The following is a 16,854-nucleotide window of genomic DNA, read 5'->3' as shown; positions in this document are numbered from 1 at the left end:
TGCAGGGACAACTGATAGCCAGTCGCATAGCATGGTTCTTCCCAGTGGGGCTATTCCTCCAGCAATGTGAACAGTGCATCCCCCTGTGTAAGAGCTCTTTATAGAGACTGGAGGGAGCAATGTTGCACATACACAAGCAGAGAAATGTGTTACACTGAAAAATAAACCACCGTGTCCTGCTTCTGAGTAACTTGACATGGTGGGGGTAGGCTTTCAAAGTGTTCTCTGGGGGCTGTTTTAGCTACATTGATCACACTGATTTTCCTGGGGGGCAGCTGGGGCCGGGGCGGGGGGGGAGGGAGAGTATGCTTTAAAGACCATGGGTTCATGCTTGGAATAGAAACAGGGCTAAAATTCTAGAACAAAGAATTGCACTGGTGCTCTGTTGGGAGAGAAATCCTAGTGATGGGATCATCATTATTCAAACCCAAATACACCTTCAAAATCAAACAGAGCAAATGTTCATATTAAACCCTCAGCTCATGCCAGCTAAAGTTCTAAGTCTCTCCTCATATTATCCTCTTCCCATCATTAAAGTGCTTCTTGCAGGTCAACAAATTCAGACTGGCAAAGTCTCCATACCAGATTGGGACCGCACTGTTGTCAATCTCATGGTGCTATTGCAAGTCTTGCAATATTGGATGTTTTTCTTAAAGTAAAAAGAAAAGGAGGACTTGTGGCACCTTAGAGACTAACCAATTTATCTGAGCATGAGCTTTCGTGAGCTACAGCTCACTTCATCGGATGCATACCGTGGAAACTGCATAAGACATTATATACACAGAGACCATGAAACAATACCTCCTCCCACCCCACTCTCCTGCTGGTAATAGCTAAAGTGATCACTCTCCTTACAATGTGTATGATAATCAAGTTGGGCCATTTCCAGCACAAATCCAGGTTTTCTCACCCTCCGCCCCCCACCCCCCCCCCCCACACACACAAACTCACTCTCCTGCTGGTAATAGCCCATCCAAAGTGACCACTCTCTTTACAATGTGTATGATAATCAAGGTGGGCCATTTCCAGCACAAATCCAGGTTTTCTCACCCCCCCCCCCTCCAAAAACCACACACACAAACTCACCTTCCTGGAGAGTGATCACTTTAGATAAGCTATTACCAGCAGGAGAGTGGGGTGGGAGGAGGTATTGTTTCATGGTCTCTGTGTATATAATGTCTTCTGCAGTTTCCACAGTATGCATCCGATGAAGTGAGCTGTAGCTCACGAAAGCTCATGCTCAAATAAATTGGTTAGTCTCTAAGGTGCCACAAGTACTCCTTTTCTTTTTGCGAATACAGACTAACACGGCTGTTACTCTGAAACCTTTCTTAAAGTACCAGCTCCTGGAGGCAGGTCATCATGTGAGAATCTCAGCTGTCATTCAGAAACAAAAGAGGTAAGTTTTTGGTCCTTGTGCTTGTAGACAAGAGTGTGAAAGCATGAACCCCGAAGGCTCAGAATCCAAAAGGCAAATAGGAATCCAACATTTATTATTTTTAAAACTCTCATGATGTTTAAGTCAATCTTGTGATTTTGGAGGCCTAAGTCACGGTGTTTGAATGCTTGGAGTTCACAATATGAGGACCCCTGTGATGACAGGTTTTTGCATCAGCTGTCTGCTATTTTCTATTTGGTTTCCTATACAAAAAAGGTTAAACGTGTAATTTTTAGTCTAGCTGAGTTCTATTTTGGATTGAGGAAAAACAACAAAGAAAGAAAGAATGAAGGTACAGTCTCCAGACGAGAGAAAGCAGAATATGTCCTTCACTTTAGTATGATCCAGCCTGAACTGCTTAAGAACACAGCAGGCAACGAATTTCCTTCCATTTAAAGGTGCAAGACACAGAAAACAAACATAACTCACAGTTACCAGCACATAGCCTCTACAGCACATACTCTACATTTTGTGCCTCTGATTCAAAAGGAGAGGCCATCTCTCATGGTATTTCAACATTTTTGTTTCTGATCTTAATCTCTGGACATTTTTGCACTTTGGGAACATTCGATTAACATTTTACTGGGTTTGGTTTTGTTTTGTTCTAGGTTTGATTGGAACCAAAATTCAGAAGTATCAGGAAACTCTATCAGTCTTTTCTCACAAGAACTTCAGCCTCGTTTTGCTAACCCTAAAGGTTTAGACCTTTTGGGGAAGCATTCTACTTTTTAAGTTTTTATCTGCATTGATCCAAACTTTCCAGAACTCCTATGTTCACTTGGCACTGCATAAAACCAGCCTTCCCTTGCTGTCTAACCTTGATGCCTCTACAGAGTGGTTAGCAATTCTGATAAGAGTCGTTCTTTGAGAGAAAGGATCATTCTATGGTCTGGCTTGGAACTCGGGAGATCTGAGTTGGATTCAAAGCTCTGCCACATATTTCCTATGTGTCCTTGGGTTAATCACAATCTCTCTGAGCTTCTGGTTCTCCAGCTGTCAAACAATCCTTCCTACTAGGCGGGTGTCTTACGAATGTTTTTGAGGTGTTCAGGTGCTATGGTGAAGGGGGACATAGAGAAGCTTATACATAAACTGAATGTAGACTATAGCTTTGGGAATTCAATTGCTTTTGTATGAACCCTCATTTCCTTCTGTACCTTCTTGCCTGGAGGTTACTGCTGAGAAGTAGCTGTGCCGCGTTCGGGCTGGGGACGGTTACACACAGTCGCTTTGCCAAAGTGAACCACGTTAGCTCTTTTGAGTTAAAACTCACTTTATTATTGAATGCAGGGGGTCGTGAAATGTTATCCTGTGGGTATGAGTAAAGGGCAGCAGAACTGTGCTTAGCATGCCCTGATTAAAGGGCTCACCCTCAAGGGAACCTCACTTGTTAAGCAAGGCGTATGGACGCCAAATGCCAGTGAAAAACCAAAGTGGGTGGGGACAGGTGTTCCTAGCAGGTGATGTGGACTCTGTTTAAAGAGTCCCAGACACCATTTGACACTCTCCTCCAGCGTTTAAACTTAAAGATGGAGCTGCTCAAACTCTGAGAGCCCTTGTTTCTGTTCAGTGATTACTAGAGCTGAAATCATGGAGGGGCAGGTCTCGGGGCTAAGCCTCAGTCCTGGTGCGGAGTCCGCGTTGCAGTGAGACAACTCGGAGGCTGCCCCCTAGCAGAGAGATTCCCCACTCCCCAGTGAGGCCACGAAGAACTGGGCTGAGTGGTGGAACCTCGGAAGGCGGCAACAGAGAGGTGGCAGACAGGGAGCGGCAAGCCGCAGCAGCGAGAGCGTAACAGCGACGGAGGGGGCAGAGAGAACAGCGGCAGCCGGCGGCCAGCAGCAGCGGAGTCCAGCGGCTCTGGCGGAGATGGCCGCAGAGACAGCAGCAAGCCAGCTGCAGAGGCGGTGACCAGCTGCGCGCAGCAGCAGCACTGGAGGCATTGCTTGAAGCCCCCCCCAGCGCCTTTCAGGGGTGAGAGGTGAAGCCACATGGATGCACCTCTGAACTCTGGGTCTTTGCTGACCATGCACAGCCAACTGGGAGCGGGATGCAGCGGAGGGACAAGGAGCGCCATGTTAAAGGGACTTGCACACCACAAGATGGGACACTGAGCCAAAGGACACTGGGTTTACTTATGGTTTGCATGCTTTTGCGTCACTGTTGCAGTGTTTTCCCAAATTAATGCTGAGTTCCCGTTCCCTTTGAATACAAGTTTTCTTTGACTATAAACAGACTCAGCGCTGGAGAGTGGGTGTGGGCTCAAGTTGGTTCCATTTTGTATTGTTAAGAGGAACTCCTACATCTTGAACCTGGCCCTTGTTGCTGCCGGCACCACCTGGGGTTACAGCCCATTGACTCCAGCTATAGCAGCACTGGACCCAAATCATTTGGTTACAAAGGCTATGGAAATTTTTAATGCGGATTTTAAAAGAAACTGCAAACACTTTAGTGCCCTCCTTTTTCCAGCTTCATCTGAGATTTCCATTCTTCCCTAGCCCCAGTTCACTGCAGCCACCAGGCCCTGGGCTTGGGTGCCTTTCACTCAGACAAGGAGATCTGGACACAATTTTCTGGACTGCCTGCCATCACTCCCACTCAGTGCGCTCTTAGGTCATCTCTCCAGGCTCCCATCCTCTGTCATCATAGGGAATTTGGGCCAATGACCAGGATCAGGAATAAGCCTGGATCATCAGCCTGGACTGCTATACCCAGCACTATTTTGTCCTATGAAAAAATAGCAGCAGCAGCCTGGGTACTCATCAGCAACCCTATAATAATAAACCAGCATGGAGTGCTTTCATAAACAACCCCCCACTAGGAAAACAATGAGCAAAGCACTTGCCCTAAAGTAATAAGTCAATGAGCACCACACCATTATTTTAAAGGTACACGTTGCCCCAGTAAATTTCAGCTACAGACCAATTTCAAACACTTCCTATTAAAAATTTACGAAAAGAATCCAAAGGAAAACTACAGAGAAAATTCAAGATGCATAAAATCTAACATTAGAGAAATTTCACAATGAAAGGCCACCTACACATAGAGAAATATAGCTATGTATGCCTTATGTTAAGCCTAGTTCAAAATGCAACCCCTATTACGGAGTCATGATCAGTACTTGCATAATTATATAACTTGCAGAAGCCCTGTCCTTTACAAATTTTAAAAAGCAAGAAATTCACAAAAACTGACGCTAAATACAAATTTCAGCTAAAGATCGTAAATTTGAGTCAAGCAAAGCTGATCGTTTCGTTGTGCTGGTTAATATTACATGTGAGTCATATAAAACCTATTTAAATGTGACTTATTCACTTGAAACTACTCCAGAATTATGCATAAAATAACCAAATGGCATAGTTCCAACATTTGCTGACCTGTAATTATTATATATTTCACCTAAAGCATATGCTCTATAGAAAGGGCATTTTACCTGAATGCATGCTAAGAACCGATCGCCTCAGAACAGTTAGAGTGCATGATAAAACAAATGTATGATCAGCTATCTGGATTATTAATTACCTTCCATTAGAGATTTGCAATGGCAGAAATAACAGATAATATGTCATCTTGGATTCTAATTCACAATTAAGTAATATGATGGATTAATGATGCAAGCAGGTCCTTTCAAAGAGCTGTTGTCACTTCATTGAACCAGCACTCACCAGTGACCCTACAATAACTACCAGTGTGAGGGGCCCAACCTTGACTAAAAACTGTGTTTAACCAACTAGTGTCTTAGCTCAGTACTCAATGGCAAGACAGAAATCACAAGCCATTGTCTGATACTCCAGTGACCCTACATGAATAAACTGCTGACTAAGAGCTATACCTTACAATCCTCTAACTCAGCGGTTCTCAAAGCCGTTCCGCCGCTTGTTCAGGGAAAGCACCGGTTTGTTTACCTGCCGCGTCCGCAGGCTCAGCCAATCATGGCTCCCACTGGCCGCGGTTCGCCAACCCAGGCCAGTGGGGGCTGCGGGAAGGGCGGCCAGCATGTCCCTTGGCCCGCACCACTTCCCGCAGCCCCCATTGGCCTGGAGCGGCGAACCGTGGCCAGTGGGAGCCGCAATTGGCCGAACCTGCGGATGCAGCAGGTAAACAAACTGGTCTGGCCCACCAAGGGCTTTCCCTGAACAAGCGGCGGACCGGCTTTGAGAACCATCACCTAGCTATGCCAGCGTATATTGAGCTGCAGGTATGAATTCTATTCCTCATGCTAAAAGCTTGTGGTTAGCCAATGTCATGACCTTTCCATCTGTGTATTTGCAGCCACACACAAGATATTGCTACATCTCTGTACTAAAATTATTGTTATTTTTATGACTTATTTGTACTCCAGTAGTGCCAAAAGTCCCAAGTCAAGGGGCTCCACTGGCAAGGCGTCGGTGAGACAAATAACTAAGACAGTCTCTCCACATACTCTGCACTCTATATAAGAGGGCACCTAGCTCTACCTTACTCAAGACAGAACAACAATCTACTCTCATCATCCTATCCAGTATAAATCACTGGGGCAGCAAGATGCGGTTTGGGAAGAAGCCATCAATGGGTAGGGTAGGGTAGGGTAGGGTAGAAGTTAAAGTCCTTTCGATCTTGTAGTTTCCCTTTCCCCTGAGTATGAACGGGGAGGTGAGAACACTGTGGCAGGGCAGCTGGTGGGGGTGCAGGTAGGTATCTGCACCCTCACCCCCCTTCCTGCTCGTGCATCCTATCTCCAAAATGAGAACTGGAGACACTGGGCCGGGGTGTCACAGCGTAGTGCTTTGCTTTGGTGGGAGGGGGAAGAAAGAGAAGCATCTTTTCCCCGCTTCCCCTTTCAGGGGGAAAAACTGGGACACTTGATAGTAAAGGGCAGGGTGCAAGAAAGCAAGAAAGCAGAAAGAAAGAAAACTGGAACCCCTTCACTCTTCTCTCCTAGTCCTCACTCTCCTTCCCCCCCCGCAGTCCCCGCGGTCCAAGCTAGCTCATACTTTGCCGTCTGCACCACTCTCAACCCCCAAGTGACTCCAGTCCCCCTTGCTCCAATACTCTAGTCTCACTCCCAGCTCAGAGCCTCCCAACCCCCCTCAGCTCTCTTCAACACCCCCCCACCTCCACGCTGTCCTATCCCCCAGGCTGAGAACCCACCCCTTTCCCATGTGACCTTTCCACTGCTCAGAACCACCTCCCTTAGCTCAGAACTTTTACCCACTCATCACACACGGGCTAAGAAACCTTCTCTTCCCTTCCCTCCTGCAGTCCATCAGCTTCAGAAAACCCATCCCAGGCTCATCTCCCTGCGCTCACATACACCCCCTATTTCTTTCTGGGGCTTGAAAAGCGGGAGCAGACAGCAGGGAGCATGTGCAGACAACACTATACTTTGCATCTGAGGGGATAAACAAAAAGAGCCCCCCAAAGCAGCTTGCATTTCTCCCTCTGAGACAAAGCCCACTGAAATCAATGCCAAGTCCTTCGTTGACTTCAGTGGGCTTTGGATCTGGCCCTGTCTGCTGAGGATCACCCTCGTGGCAGCCTGCTGTACTGCAGCCACCAGGGCTTGCAACATTTCCAGGCCCAGCAGGAGTCCCCAGTGGCAACAGGTGCTAGGACTCCCTGAAGTACATGAGACACGCAAATGCATATTTGTGACATTATTAGCGAGGCTAAGCCCCTGCTAAGCCGCACCAGTGCAGCTGCGCCACTGTAGCGCTGTACATGAAGACAAGCCCTCAGTTAACTGCATACAGATGGCTGCAGACACGCAGGAGCCAGTGAGACGGGGCAACACATTTCCCACTTTATGAAGCAGAAACTGGATCTCTCCTCCCAACCAATGTAGGTGCACAGCAGAAGTGCTGGGATGGACTGCACTGACTTATGCATCTTGGGTCTGATTCTAAGACCAGTCTCAATCCAATCTCCATTTCTTGTGCTTGCAAAATTACTGGTGAAAATAAGCGAGGGCACCGTTACCTATATGTGAACCTTCAAGTATCCAACTGAGCCTACAAATCAGGTACTGAGATGATTAAGTGGCATTAATTGCATCTGCAATTATTTGTATCTGCACTATGATAAGACAGGGAAGAGCATCTTTGCAAGCAGGCTGGCTAACCTAGTGAGGAGGGCTTTAAACTAGGTTCACCGGAGGAAGGAGACCAAAGCTCTGAGGTAAGTGGGGAAGTGGGATACTGGGAGGAAGCACGAGCAGGAGCACGCGAGCGGGCACGGGTCCTGCCTCATACTGAGAAAGAGAGACGATCAGCGAGTTATCTCAAGTGCCTATACACAAATGCAAGAAGCCTGGGAAACAAGCAGGGAGAACTGGAAGTCCTGGCACAGTCAAGGAATTATGATGTGATTGGAATAACAGAGACTTGGTGGGATAACTCACATGACTGGAGTACTGTCATGGATGGATATAAACTGTTCAGGAAGGACAGGCAGGGCAGAAAAGGTGGGGGAGTTGCACTGTATGTAAGGGAGCAGTATGACTGCTCAGAGCTCCGGTATGAAACTGCAGAAAAACCTGAGTGTTTCTGGATTAAGTTTACAAGTGTGAGCAACAAGGATGATGTCGTGGTGGGAATCTGCTGTAGACCACCGGACCAGGGTGATGAGGTGGACGAGGCTTTCTTCCGGCAACTCACGGAAGTTACTAGATTACAGGCCCTGGTTCTCATGGGAGACTTCAATCAACCTGATATCTGCTGGGAGAGCAATACAGCAGTGCACAGACAATCCAAGAAGTTTTTGGAAAGGGTAGGTGACAATTTCCTGGTGCAAGTGCTGGAGGAACCAACTAGGGCCAGAGCTCTTCTTGACCTGCTGCTCACAAACCGGGAAGAATTAGTAAGGGAAGCAAAAGTGGATGGGAACCTGGGAGGCAGTGACCATGAGATGGTCGAGTTCAGGATCCCGACACCGGGAAGAAAGGAGAGCAGCAGAATACGGACTCTGGACTTCAGAAAAGCAGACTTCGACTCCCTCAGGGAACTGATGGGCAGGATCCCCTGGGAGAATAACATGAGGGGGAAAAGAGTCCAGGAGAGCTGTCTGTATTTTAAAGAATCCTTATTGAGGTTACAGGGACAAACCATCCTTATGTGTAGAAAGAATAGTAAATATGGCAGACGACCAGCTTGGCTTAACAGAGAAATCCTTGCTGATCTTGAACACAAAAAAGACGCTTACAAGAAGTGAAAGACTGGACAAATGACCAGGGAAGAGTATAAAAATATTGCTCGGGGATGCAGGAGTGAAATCAGGAAGTCCAAATCACACCTGGAGTTGCAGCTAGCAAGAGATGTTAAGAGTAACAAGAAGGGTTTCTTCAGGTATGTTAGCAACAAGAAGAAAGTCAAGGAAAGTGTGGGCCCCTTACAGAATGAGGGAGGCAACCTAGTGACAGAGGATGTGGAAAAAGCTAATGTACTCAATGCCTCTTTTTGCCTCTGTCTTCACGAACAAGGTCAGCTCTCAGACTACTGCACTGGGCAGCACAGCATGGGGAGGAGGTGACCAGCCCTCTGTGGAGAAAGAAGTGGTTCGGGACTATTTAGAAAAGCTGCATGAGCACAAGTCCATGGGGCCAGATGCGCTGCATCCGAGAGTGCTAAAGGAGCTGGCGGATGTGATTGCAGAGCCATTGGCCATTATCTTTGAAAACTCATGGCGATCCGGGGAAGTCCCGGATGACTGGAAAAAGGCTAATGTAGTGCCCATCTTTAAAAAAGGGAAGAAGGAGGATCCTGGGAACTACAGGCCAGTCAGCCTCACCTCAGTCCCTGGAAAAATCATGGAGCAGGTCCTCAAGGAATCAATTCTGAAGCATTTAGAGGAGAGGAAAGTGATCAGGAACAGTCAGCATGGATTCACCAAGGGCAAGTCATGCCTGACTAATCTAATTGCCTTCTATGACGAGATAACCAGCTCTGTGGATGAGGGGAAAGCGGTGGACGTGTAGTTCCTTGACTTTAGCAAAGCTTTTGACACGGTCTCCCACAGTATTCTTGCCAGCAAGTTAAAGAAGTATGGGCTGGATGAATGGACTATAAGGTGGACAGACAGTTGGCTAGATTGTCGGGCTCAACAGGTAGTGATCAATGGCTCCATGTCTAGTTGGCAGCCGGTATCAAGTGCAGTGCCCCAAGGGTCGGTCCTCGGGCCGGTTTTGTTCAATATCTTCGTAAGTTATCTGGAGGATGGTGTGGATTGCACCCTCATCAAGTTTGCAGATGACACTAAACTGGGAGGAGAGGTAGATACCCTGGAGGGTAGGGATAGGATACAGAGGGACCTAGACAAATTAGAGGCTTGGGCCAAAAGAAATCTGATGAGGTTCAACAAGGACAAGTGCAGAGTCCTGCACTGAGGACGGAAGAATCCCATGCACCGCTACAGACTAGGGACCGAATGGCTCGGCAGCAGTTCTGCAGAAAAGGACCTAGGGGTTACAGTGGACGAGAAGCTGGATATGAGTCAACAGTGTGCCCTTGTTGCCAAGAAGGCCAATGGCATTTTGGGATGTATACGTAGGGGCATTGCCAGCAGATCGAGGGACGTGATCGTTCCCCTCTACGCGACATTGGTGAGGCCTCATCTGGAGTACTGTGTCCAGTTTTGGGCCCCACACTACAAGAAGGATGTGGAAAAATTGGAAAACGTCCAGCGGAGGACAACAAAAATGATTAGGGGACTGGAACACATGACTTATGAGGAGAGGCTGAGGGAACTGGGATTGTTTAGTCTGCGGAAGAGAAGAATGAGGGGGGGATTTGATAGCTGCTTTCAACTACCTGAAAGGGGGTTCCAAAGAGGATGGATCTAGACTGCTCTCAGTGGTAGCTGATGACAGAACAAGGAGTAATGGTCTCAAGTCGCAGTGGGAGAGGTTTAGGTTGGATATTAGGAAAAACTTTTTCTCTAGGAGAGTGGTGAAACACTGGAATGCGTTACCTAGGGAGGTGGTGGAATCTCCTTCCTTAGATATTTTTAAGGTCAGGCTTGACAAAGCCCTGGCTGGGATGATTTAGTTGGGAATTGGTCCTGCTTTGAGCAGGGGGTTGGACTAGATGACCTCCTGAGGTCCCTTCCAACCCTGATATTCTATGATTCTATGATGATTCTATGCGGCTGCTAAAAGGGAGACCGGCGTTTAAAAGTCCACCATATTCTGTCTGTATGTGACTATATCCCTACGGCTACTGATATACTGGATTTGCCATGGGAGAGAGAACTGAAATCTCCCTTACAATGTACTGGCTCAGCAGTACAGGCCATTTTATTTAAGTATCAGAGGGGTAGCTGTGTTAGTCTGGATCTGTAAAAGCAGCAGAGTCCTGTGGCACCTTATAGACTAACAGACATATTGGAGCATAAGCTTTCATGGGTGAATACATGAAATACACGTTGCATCCGACAAAGTGGATATTCACCCACGAAAGCTTATGCTCCAATACGTCTGTTAGTCTATAAGGTGCCACAGGACTCTTTGCCATTTGTTTAAGCACTCTTAATGTTACACTTCCAGCAGGTGAGTACTGCTTTAATGCCATTCCCCTTTCTCTGCCCTCTAAAACCTCACCTAGGCATCAGAGTGGCCAGTGCTAAATTAATGCTAATTAAATAATAAAAGCCTGGAGGTTGGTTGGCTATCTTGTCAAGATGCCCACACACAACAGGGCTCAGCCCTAAAAATAATGCAAGATGAGAAAGCCAGCTAGACATGGCCCTTGGAATGATGTGTGTGCAATAGAGAAGAGAATCACAACACCCATTAATGAAAGTTAAACACCCCTACCAAATAGAGCATATGAGCTGTTAAGCACTTGAACAAGACATTGGTTTAATACCTCTCTAAAAACAGTACTTTAAAAGCTTGCAAAGGTTTATCTAGCACTACCTCACCACCAGAAAGGAAGTAATGTGAGCCAAAGATAGCGTGTCAGCAAGTACATCAGCAGTCAGGGAAACGTTGAGAATGACACGAAGGAACAAAGGCTATCAATGCACCTTCCCACACACACCAAAACCACAGTGAAATGACCAGATAAAATCTGCACACAACTCTACTTCAATGCTTCAAGGGAAGCCTTACCTTCCACCTCCAGTCCTTAACATGTAGGAAGGGGGTGGTAAATCCTTCTTGACCCCAGATTTGCCAATTAGTTTAACCTCGTAAATATGAGCAAGAATCACTGCTGTTCAGGTGCTGGGAAATACATCCCAGTGACTCATCCCGGCAACCCATAGAATTAAGGACACATTTACAAATAAACAAATTCTCCCTCCCTGCGCCACCAAGACAAGTGCATTCAACTGCAGTGCATGAGCTGTTCGTCTTTAGGCTGCGTTTCATGGTGATAAGCATTAGGGTTTTCTCCTCTTTAGAATTTACTTCCATGGGAAATGTCTAAGGCCGAAACTGGCCATGCTTAGTTTATCTGTTTTCGGAGTGCTTGAGTCCTGTCTGGGCTCGGTGTGGCACGTTACAGAGAGCCACATTTGGATGTGGAGTTTGCGGGTTTGGTTTCGACCCACCTCTGTTTGGAGCAACCCAACTGTGCGGTGATCATCAGCTCTGCAGTTCCTGGGCCTTTGCAGAGTAAACATTAGTCTATATTAGAAACCTTTTGAGTTCACAAATGGGATTCTGGACCATCATTTGGGGAGCCATTCAGAGAACATGATGTGAATGCAGTAAAAAGCCAAATAGCACATATATAATTCTAGCAATGTTATAGCAGAAGCAACACCTCTATCTAAAAGAGTGAAGAGCCACCAATGTCAGACAGTGTCACAGCTATAAACCCATGGACTCCTTTAGTAAAATTCTGGCCACTTTTCCAAACTTAACTCCCACCCTGTCAGATCCCAGTCAGCTCATGTGATGTTCACTTGACAGTGTGCAGCTAAATACAGGGCTGACATTTGCACCTGACAGATCAGTTCTGTACTGTTTCCTGGAATGTTCACTTGACAGTATGCAGTTAACTACCAGGTAGATATTTCAATTGGACCCAAACCAAGCTCTCTATCTAGCCTTCAATCTGAAGAACCGTGGAGCCCGCATCTGCTTCTCTAAGATTAAAGAGCTTTCAGTAGCCTCATTTCTCCATGAGTGAGTGGCAGAACAGGATGATTTCTGATAGAAAATCATTCACCATACCACATACCCTCCTCTCCTTTGCTTCCTCTCGTATCCCGACAACTCCCTGTTCCCAACATCTAGTTTCTACCCTTGAAAATCATTGTGCTCTCCCACACTTCACAGCCTCTCCCTGTCCTTCCTTCCTATTTCCCTCCCTCCTTCCAGGTTAACCACAAGTCACAATCAGAGAACCTAAGATAAAGGCAGGCTTTGTACATACAAACAGGTATATATGCTAATCCTGCAGATGCAGTTTAGAAGTCCCAGGTATTTGTGTGCATAAACCTTTCACATTAATCTACATAAACATACTGCAGGAGGTGCACTTGCAAATGTGAATTTTTCCTACAGTCAGACTTTGTGGATGCCAAATGCCATGCAAAAAGCTGGTCCGACTGGAGGCAGGAAGTATCTGAATTCTCCCCAGAAATAAGATTTTTCCAGCTCAGTTTTGCAGCTAGCAGAGATTCACATGGTTCTGATAAGGATCTAAACTTAAGGGTGCTTATTTATAAAGCAATTCCCAAACATGAAGTTCACACGTCACTAATTGCCTCACCGTATCTATCTGTGAAATTCCTTCATTCTAAAACAACATTTTCATGGGATAGTTCCCAGTCTGTGTTTTGAGTTCTCTGATCCATCTTGTCTGCAGTAATATGATCTGGGATCGTATTTGTCTCACTGCTTTTGATCATCTGCAGGACTCTATATTGCTTTGTTTCCTCCTATCATTATTTAATAAAAACGTGGACATAAAAGGCAGTGCAAATATTTGTCAAGTAAATCAAAGCAGAACAACTCTAGCCAGCCCATGGAGTTTGGTGCAGTCATATACATAGAGTAGGGGCTTGTACACACTACCACTTATGTAGGCAAAACTTATGTGGCTTAGGTGTGAATAAGCCACCCCCCGAGCAACATAAGTTACACCGATCTAAGTGCCGGTGTGGACAGCGCTATGTTGACAGGAGAGCTTTTCCTGCCGACATAGCTACCGCCTCTCACAGAGGTGTTTTTTTATGCCAACGGGGGAGCTCTCTCCTGTCAGCATAGAGCGTCTTCACCAGATGCGCTACAGTGATGCAGCTACAGCGGTGCAGCTATGCCGCCATAGCGCTTCTAGTGTAGACTAGCTCCGGGACTCAAAAGAAAGAGAGAAAACACACACAGTCCTCTTGTTGCAATAAAGCAATTTGTTTAATATAAAGTACACCACATAGAAAGAGGACGGCAGGGAAAGAACAGCTAAAATCTCCCCTGATCAGTTTCCTGATGAATTCCTGAAGGAGTGTGCAGATTAACCCTCAAATCCTCACAAATTTTTACAGTGCAGTGCTTGGCCTGCAAGCTAATGAGGGGCTAGAGCCACTGCCTCTGAAGACCGCCGAAGCCATAGCAGCCACCTGGTGAGAATCACACCTGAGGGTTTTCTTGGTCAGGAAAAGGAGAAAAAGGGAATTTGAAGAACAGAAATCAAGAGGCAAGAAAGATTAGCGGCAACCTCAGACAATGGAGAAGAGGAGAACATGGGAGCTCCAATGGCAGTTATTCTTGCAGTTGATAAACAAGGACAGGGTGGCTCAGTTTGTGGTAGCTTGCAGGTCTGTGGTATCGTGTGGAAGAAGCATCGCTGCTTTATAGATCTAAGTGCTTGAATTTCCCTTTCAGCTGCCCATGCAGAACTTGGGGTACGCCATAGCAGGCCTCCATTTGCAATTTTTTGAAATGTCTAGTATCCATTGTAAAGTATTAATTGGCATAGTTGTGGCAGCAGTATGGATTCTGCCTTCTCTTACGCCTTGTCAGGAGTCCATCATTCAGTCCCAGGGAGTGACTCTGAGCTCAAACCCAGCTGAGTACGTATCTCACAGATGGAGGATTTGATCCTGCTCCCAGTGAAGTTAATGGGTGAACTGATTTCAGGGCAGGCAAGAGCAGGCCAAGAGGCTGTGACATTAAACAACACAGGCAAGGAACTCACACGTAAAGGCCAATGCTTCCCTCGGCACAAGAATGATCCCTGAACTACTGTTAATGCATCTGATAAAGCCTCAGTGTATCACGGTTTTGGTTTCATTTAACTGATCTCCTTTGTCTTTATTGTCTTCTAAAATCAACTTCATACCCTTTGAATGGCTTTGGGCTAGGGGAATTGTTGGGAGGCTACTGACCCAAATGATCAAGTAGCATAGGCCCTACATTAAGTGGTTTTGTTTATTTGTGTTAAAATAAAGTCTGGTCATGGGTGGTAGGGCTGTTTACGAAACCTGTTACAACCAGACCTGATTAACTGCCAACCCACGCACAACAGCACTGGTTTAGTGAATGAGAACAGGCAAGTGAAACTGACCAGGCTATTTTACTCTTTACCGAGTGGAATTATTAAAAAAAAAAAAACAATTTGGATTTTAAAAATTTGGCCCTTGTTACCCCAGGTTCTCTCATCAACACAGATGGGGAATATTTTTCACAAATGTGGTCATTATCTGACAAGGCTCAATCTTTCTCCCCTATAAACCAATTTTCAAAACTCCTTTTGACCTCAGTGGGGGCAAGATGGAGCCCACAGCATCCCATTAAACAAAATGAAGGAAGGAGGGTTAATTAGCTGGGTGGTCTAATCATCATACTTTGCATTACCATACAGGTGACCCATGTTGGATTTCCTGTCCCTCGTCTCTTAGTCTCAGGTCTGGCCAGAGCTAAGAAAGGATCAAGAGCAACATGCTGAAGTCCCACAGTGAGAAGGGTATGTGTGGGAGGTAAGAGGAGAGCAGGGCTGGTTTTCTATATACCATTAAGGAGCACTGGTTCATGGGTTTTATCCAGGCTTCCTTGGCCAGTAGGGTCACTGGCAAATAATGGCGCCTCAAAGGCTAAAGAATGTTGTAAACATGGGAGAAATGTGAGGAGGAGTCTTGATAATGCAGGAACCTCCAGAAAAGGAGCCGGGGGGAGGTGGAAAATGGTGACTTAAGCAGAGAAATAAAACAAAACAGCATCACTGCTGGATACTGCCTGGGCTTCATCATATATTGAATATAAAACAGCCTTCCCTCCCACCAGCACTGAGCTTGTCAAATTGACTGAAACGTTAAAAGGAAAGCATCATCTTTAGATGATTTTACAAGAGAAAAGAAATCTTCATTTTTGCACCACATCCTCTAGGCTTCAAAGGAATACAATCTATGATCCTGCCTATCCCTCCACCGCAAGAGTAAAGAAAGAAAGCATGAGAAGAAGAAAAAGGACATGGTTAACATCTGGCTCTTGATTCTCTGATGAAGAACAGAGAGATCCCTATTAAAATGGCAAGAGCTGACAATAGCTAGGAAGGTGTCCTATTGTGCCTTTGTTCTTTGAAGACAAAAATAATAATAATGCTCTGGTGTCATTCTGACATATGAAAGGCTTTTCTTTGTTAGGGTGGGTGCTGGTGGGGCACCCCTAGAGCTGGGTGGATACAGCAAAAATCTGCTTCAGTATAAAACCAAAAATAATGGGAAATGGCCCATGTCCCTTGCAAAGATGACTGCTTGTGTCTGCTATGGGGAGGTTATGGAGAAAGGCTGCACTGTTGGGATAAACACATGGAACATCAGTGATACAAATACTGGAGCTCGATCCCACATTTACTGCACAACCAAATCTCCCATTGAAGCCAGTGGGAGTTTTAAATTCAAAATTGGCCCCGCATTTCATATGTGACAGCAACAACCCAGTGCAGTGAGATAAGGAAGGGAGAGCCACTCACCCTTACGAAGCTGGCGGGAAACCATCCTTCTTCATCGTCGATCTGACCCCACCACCAGTCCTTGTTGGAAGCATCCAGGACCTTGATAACGTCTCCTGCTTTAAACGCCAACTCCCGGTTGGCCATGGTGACGTGATCCCATACTGCCTCAGCACTTACAATAGAACCACCACTGATCAGCTTTAAAAACAAAACAAGAGACAGTCAGCAAACGCTCTGTCCAGAGACCCAAACACATTCACATATACAATGAAAAAACAAAACACTCAGCTAGAATAAACAATCCCCGCATTTACTATCATTGTCATTGCCACCCCCATTTGCTTTAAAAATACATTATTTTTTAGTTAAATAGATAGAATATCCCATTTCTGAGTTGCGAAGGGCCTGACACTGAGAAGTGCTGAAGGGAGCGGAGTTTGCTGGGGCTCAGAATTTCTCAGGATCAGGCCTTACATGAGTAACAAGCAAAGACCTCATCCTACCTCTAAGCCACACCTATGCACACACATGCTGTTCAAG

General features: G+C 46.1%; 1 protein-coding gene across 2 annotated transcripts in view; it reads right to left on the bottom strand.

The window, feature by feature from the left end:
- Positions 1-16,506, bottom strand: part of ARHGEF9 (Cdc42 guanine nucleotide exchange factor 9) — an 85,839-nt gene extending 69,333 nt beyond the window's left edge. For both annotated transcript variants that reach the window (XM_077826431.1, XM_077826432.1), the window contains exon 1: positions 16,333-16,506. In XM_077826431.1, the coding sequence (XP_077682557.1) occupies positions 16,333-16,458 (126 nt within the window). In that variant the 5' untranslated portion in view covers positions 16,459-16,506. The remainder of the gene's footprint in view (positions 1-16,332) is intronic.
- Between the last annotated feature and the right edge of the window lie 348 nt (positions 16,507-16,854).

The sequence above is a fragment of the Eretmochelys imbricata genome, chromosome 9 (genome assembly GCF_965152235.1).
Source record: "Eretmochelys imbricata isolate rEreImb1 chromosome 9, rEreImb1.hap1, whole genome shotgun sequence".
NCBI lineage: Eukaryota > Metazoa > Chordata > Testudines > Cheloniidae > Eretmochelys > Eretmochelys imbricata.
The sequence above is the reverse complement of the archived record's forward strand: the minus strand, read 5'-3'. Positions and strand labels throughout refer to the sequence as shown.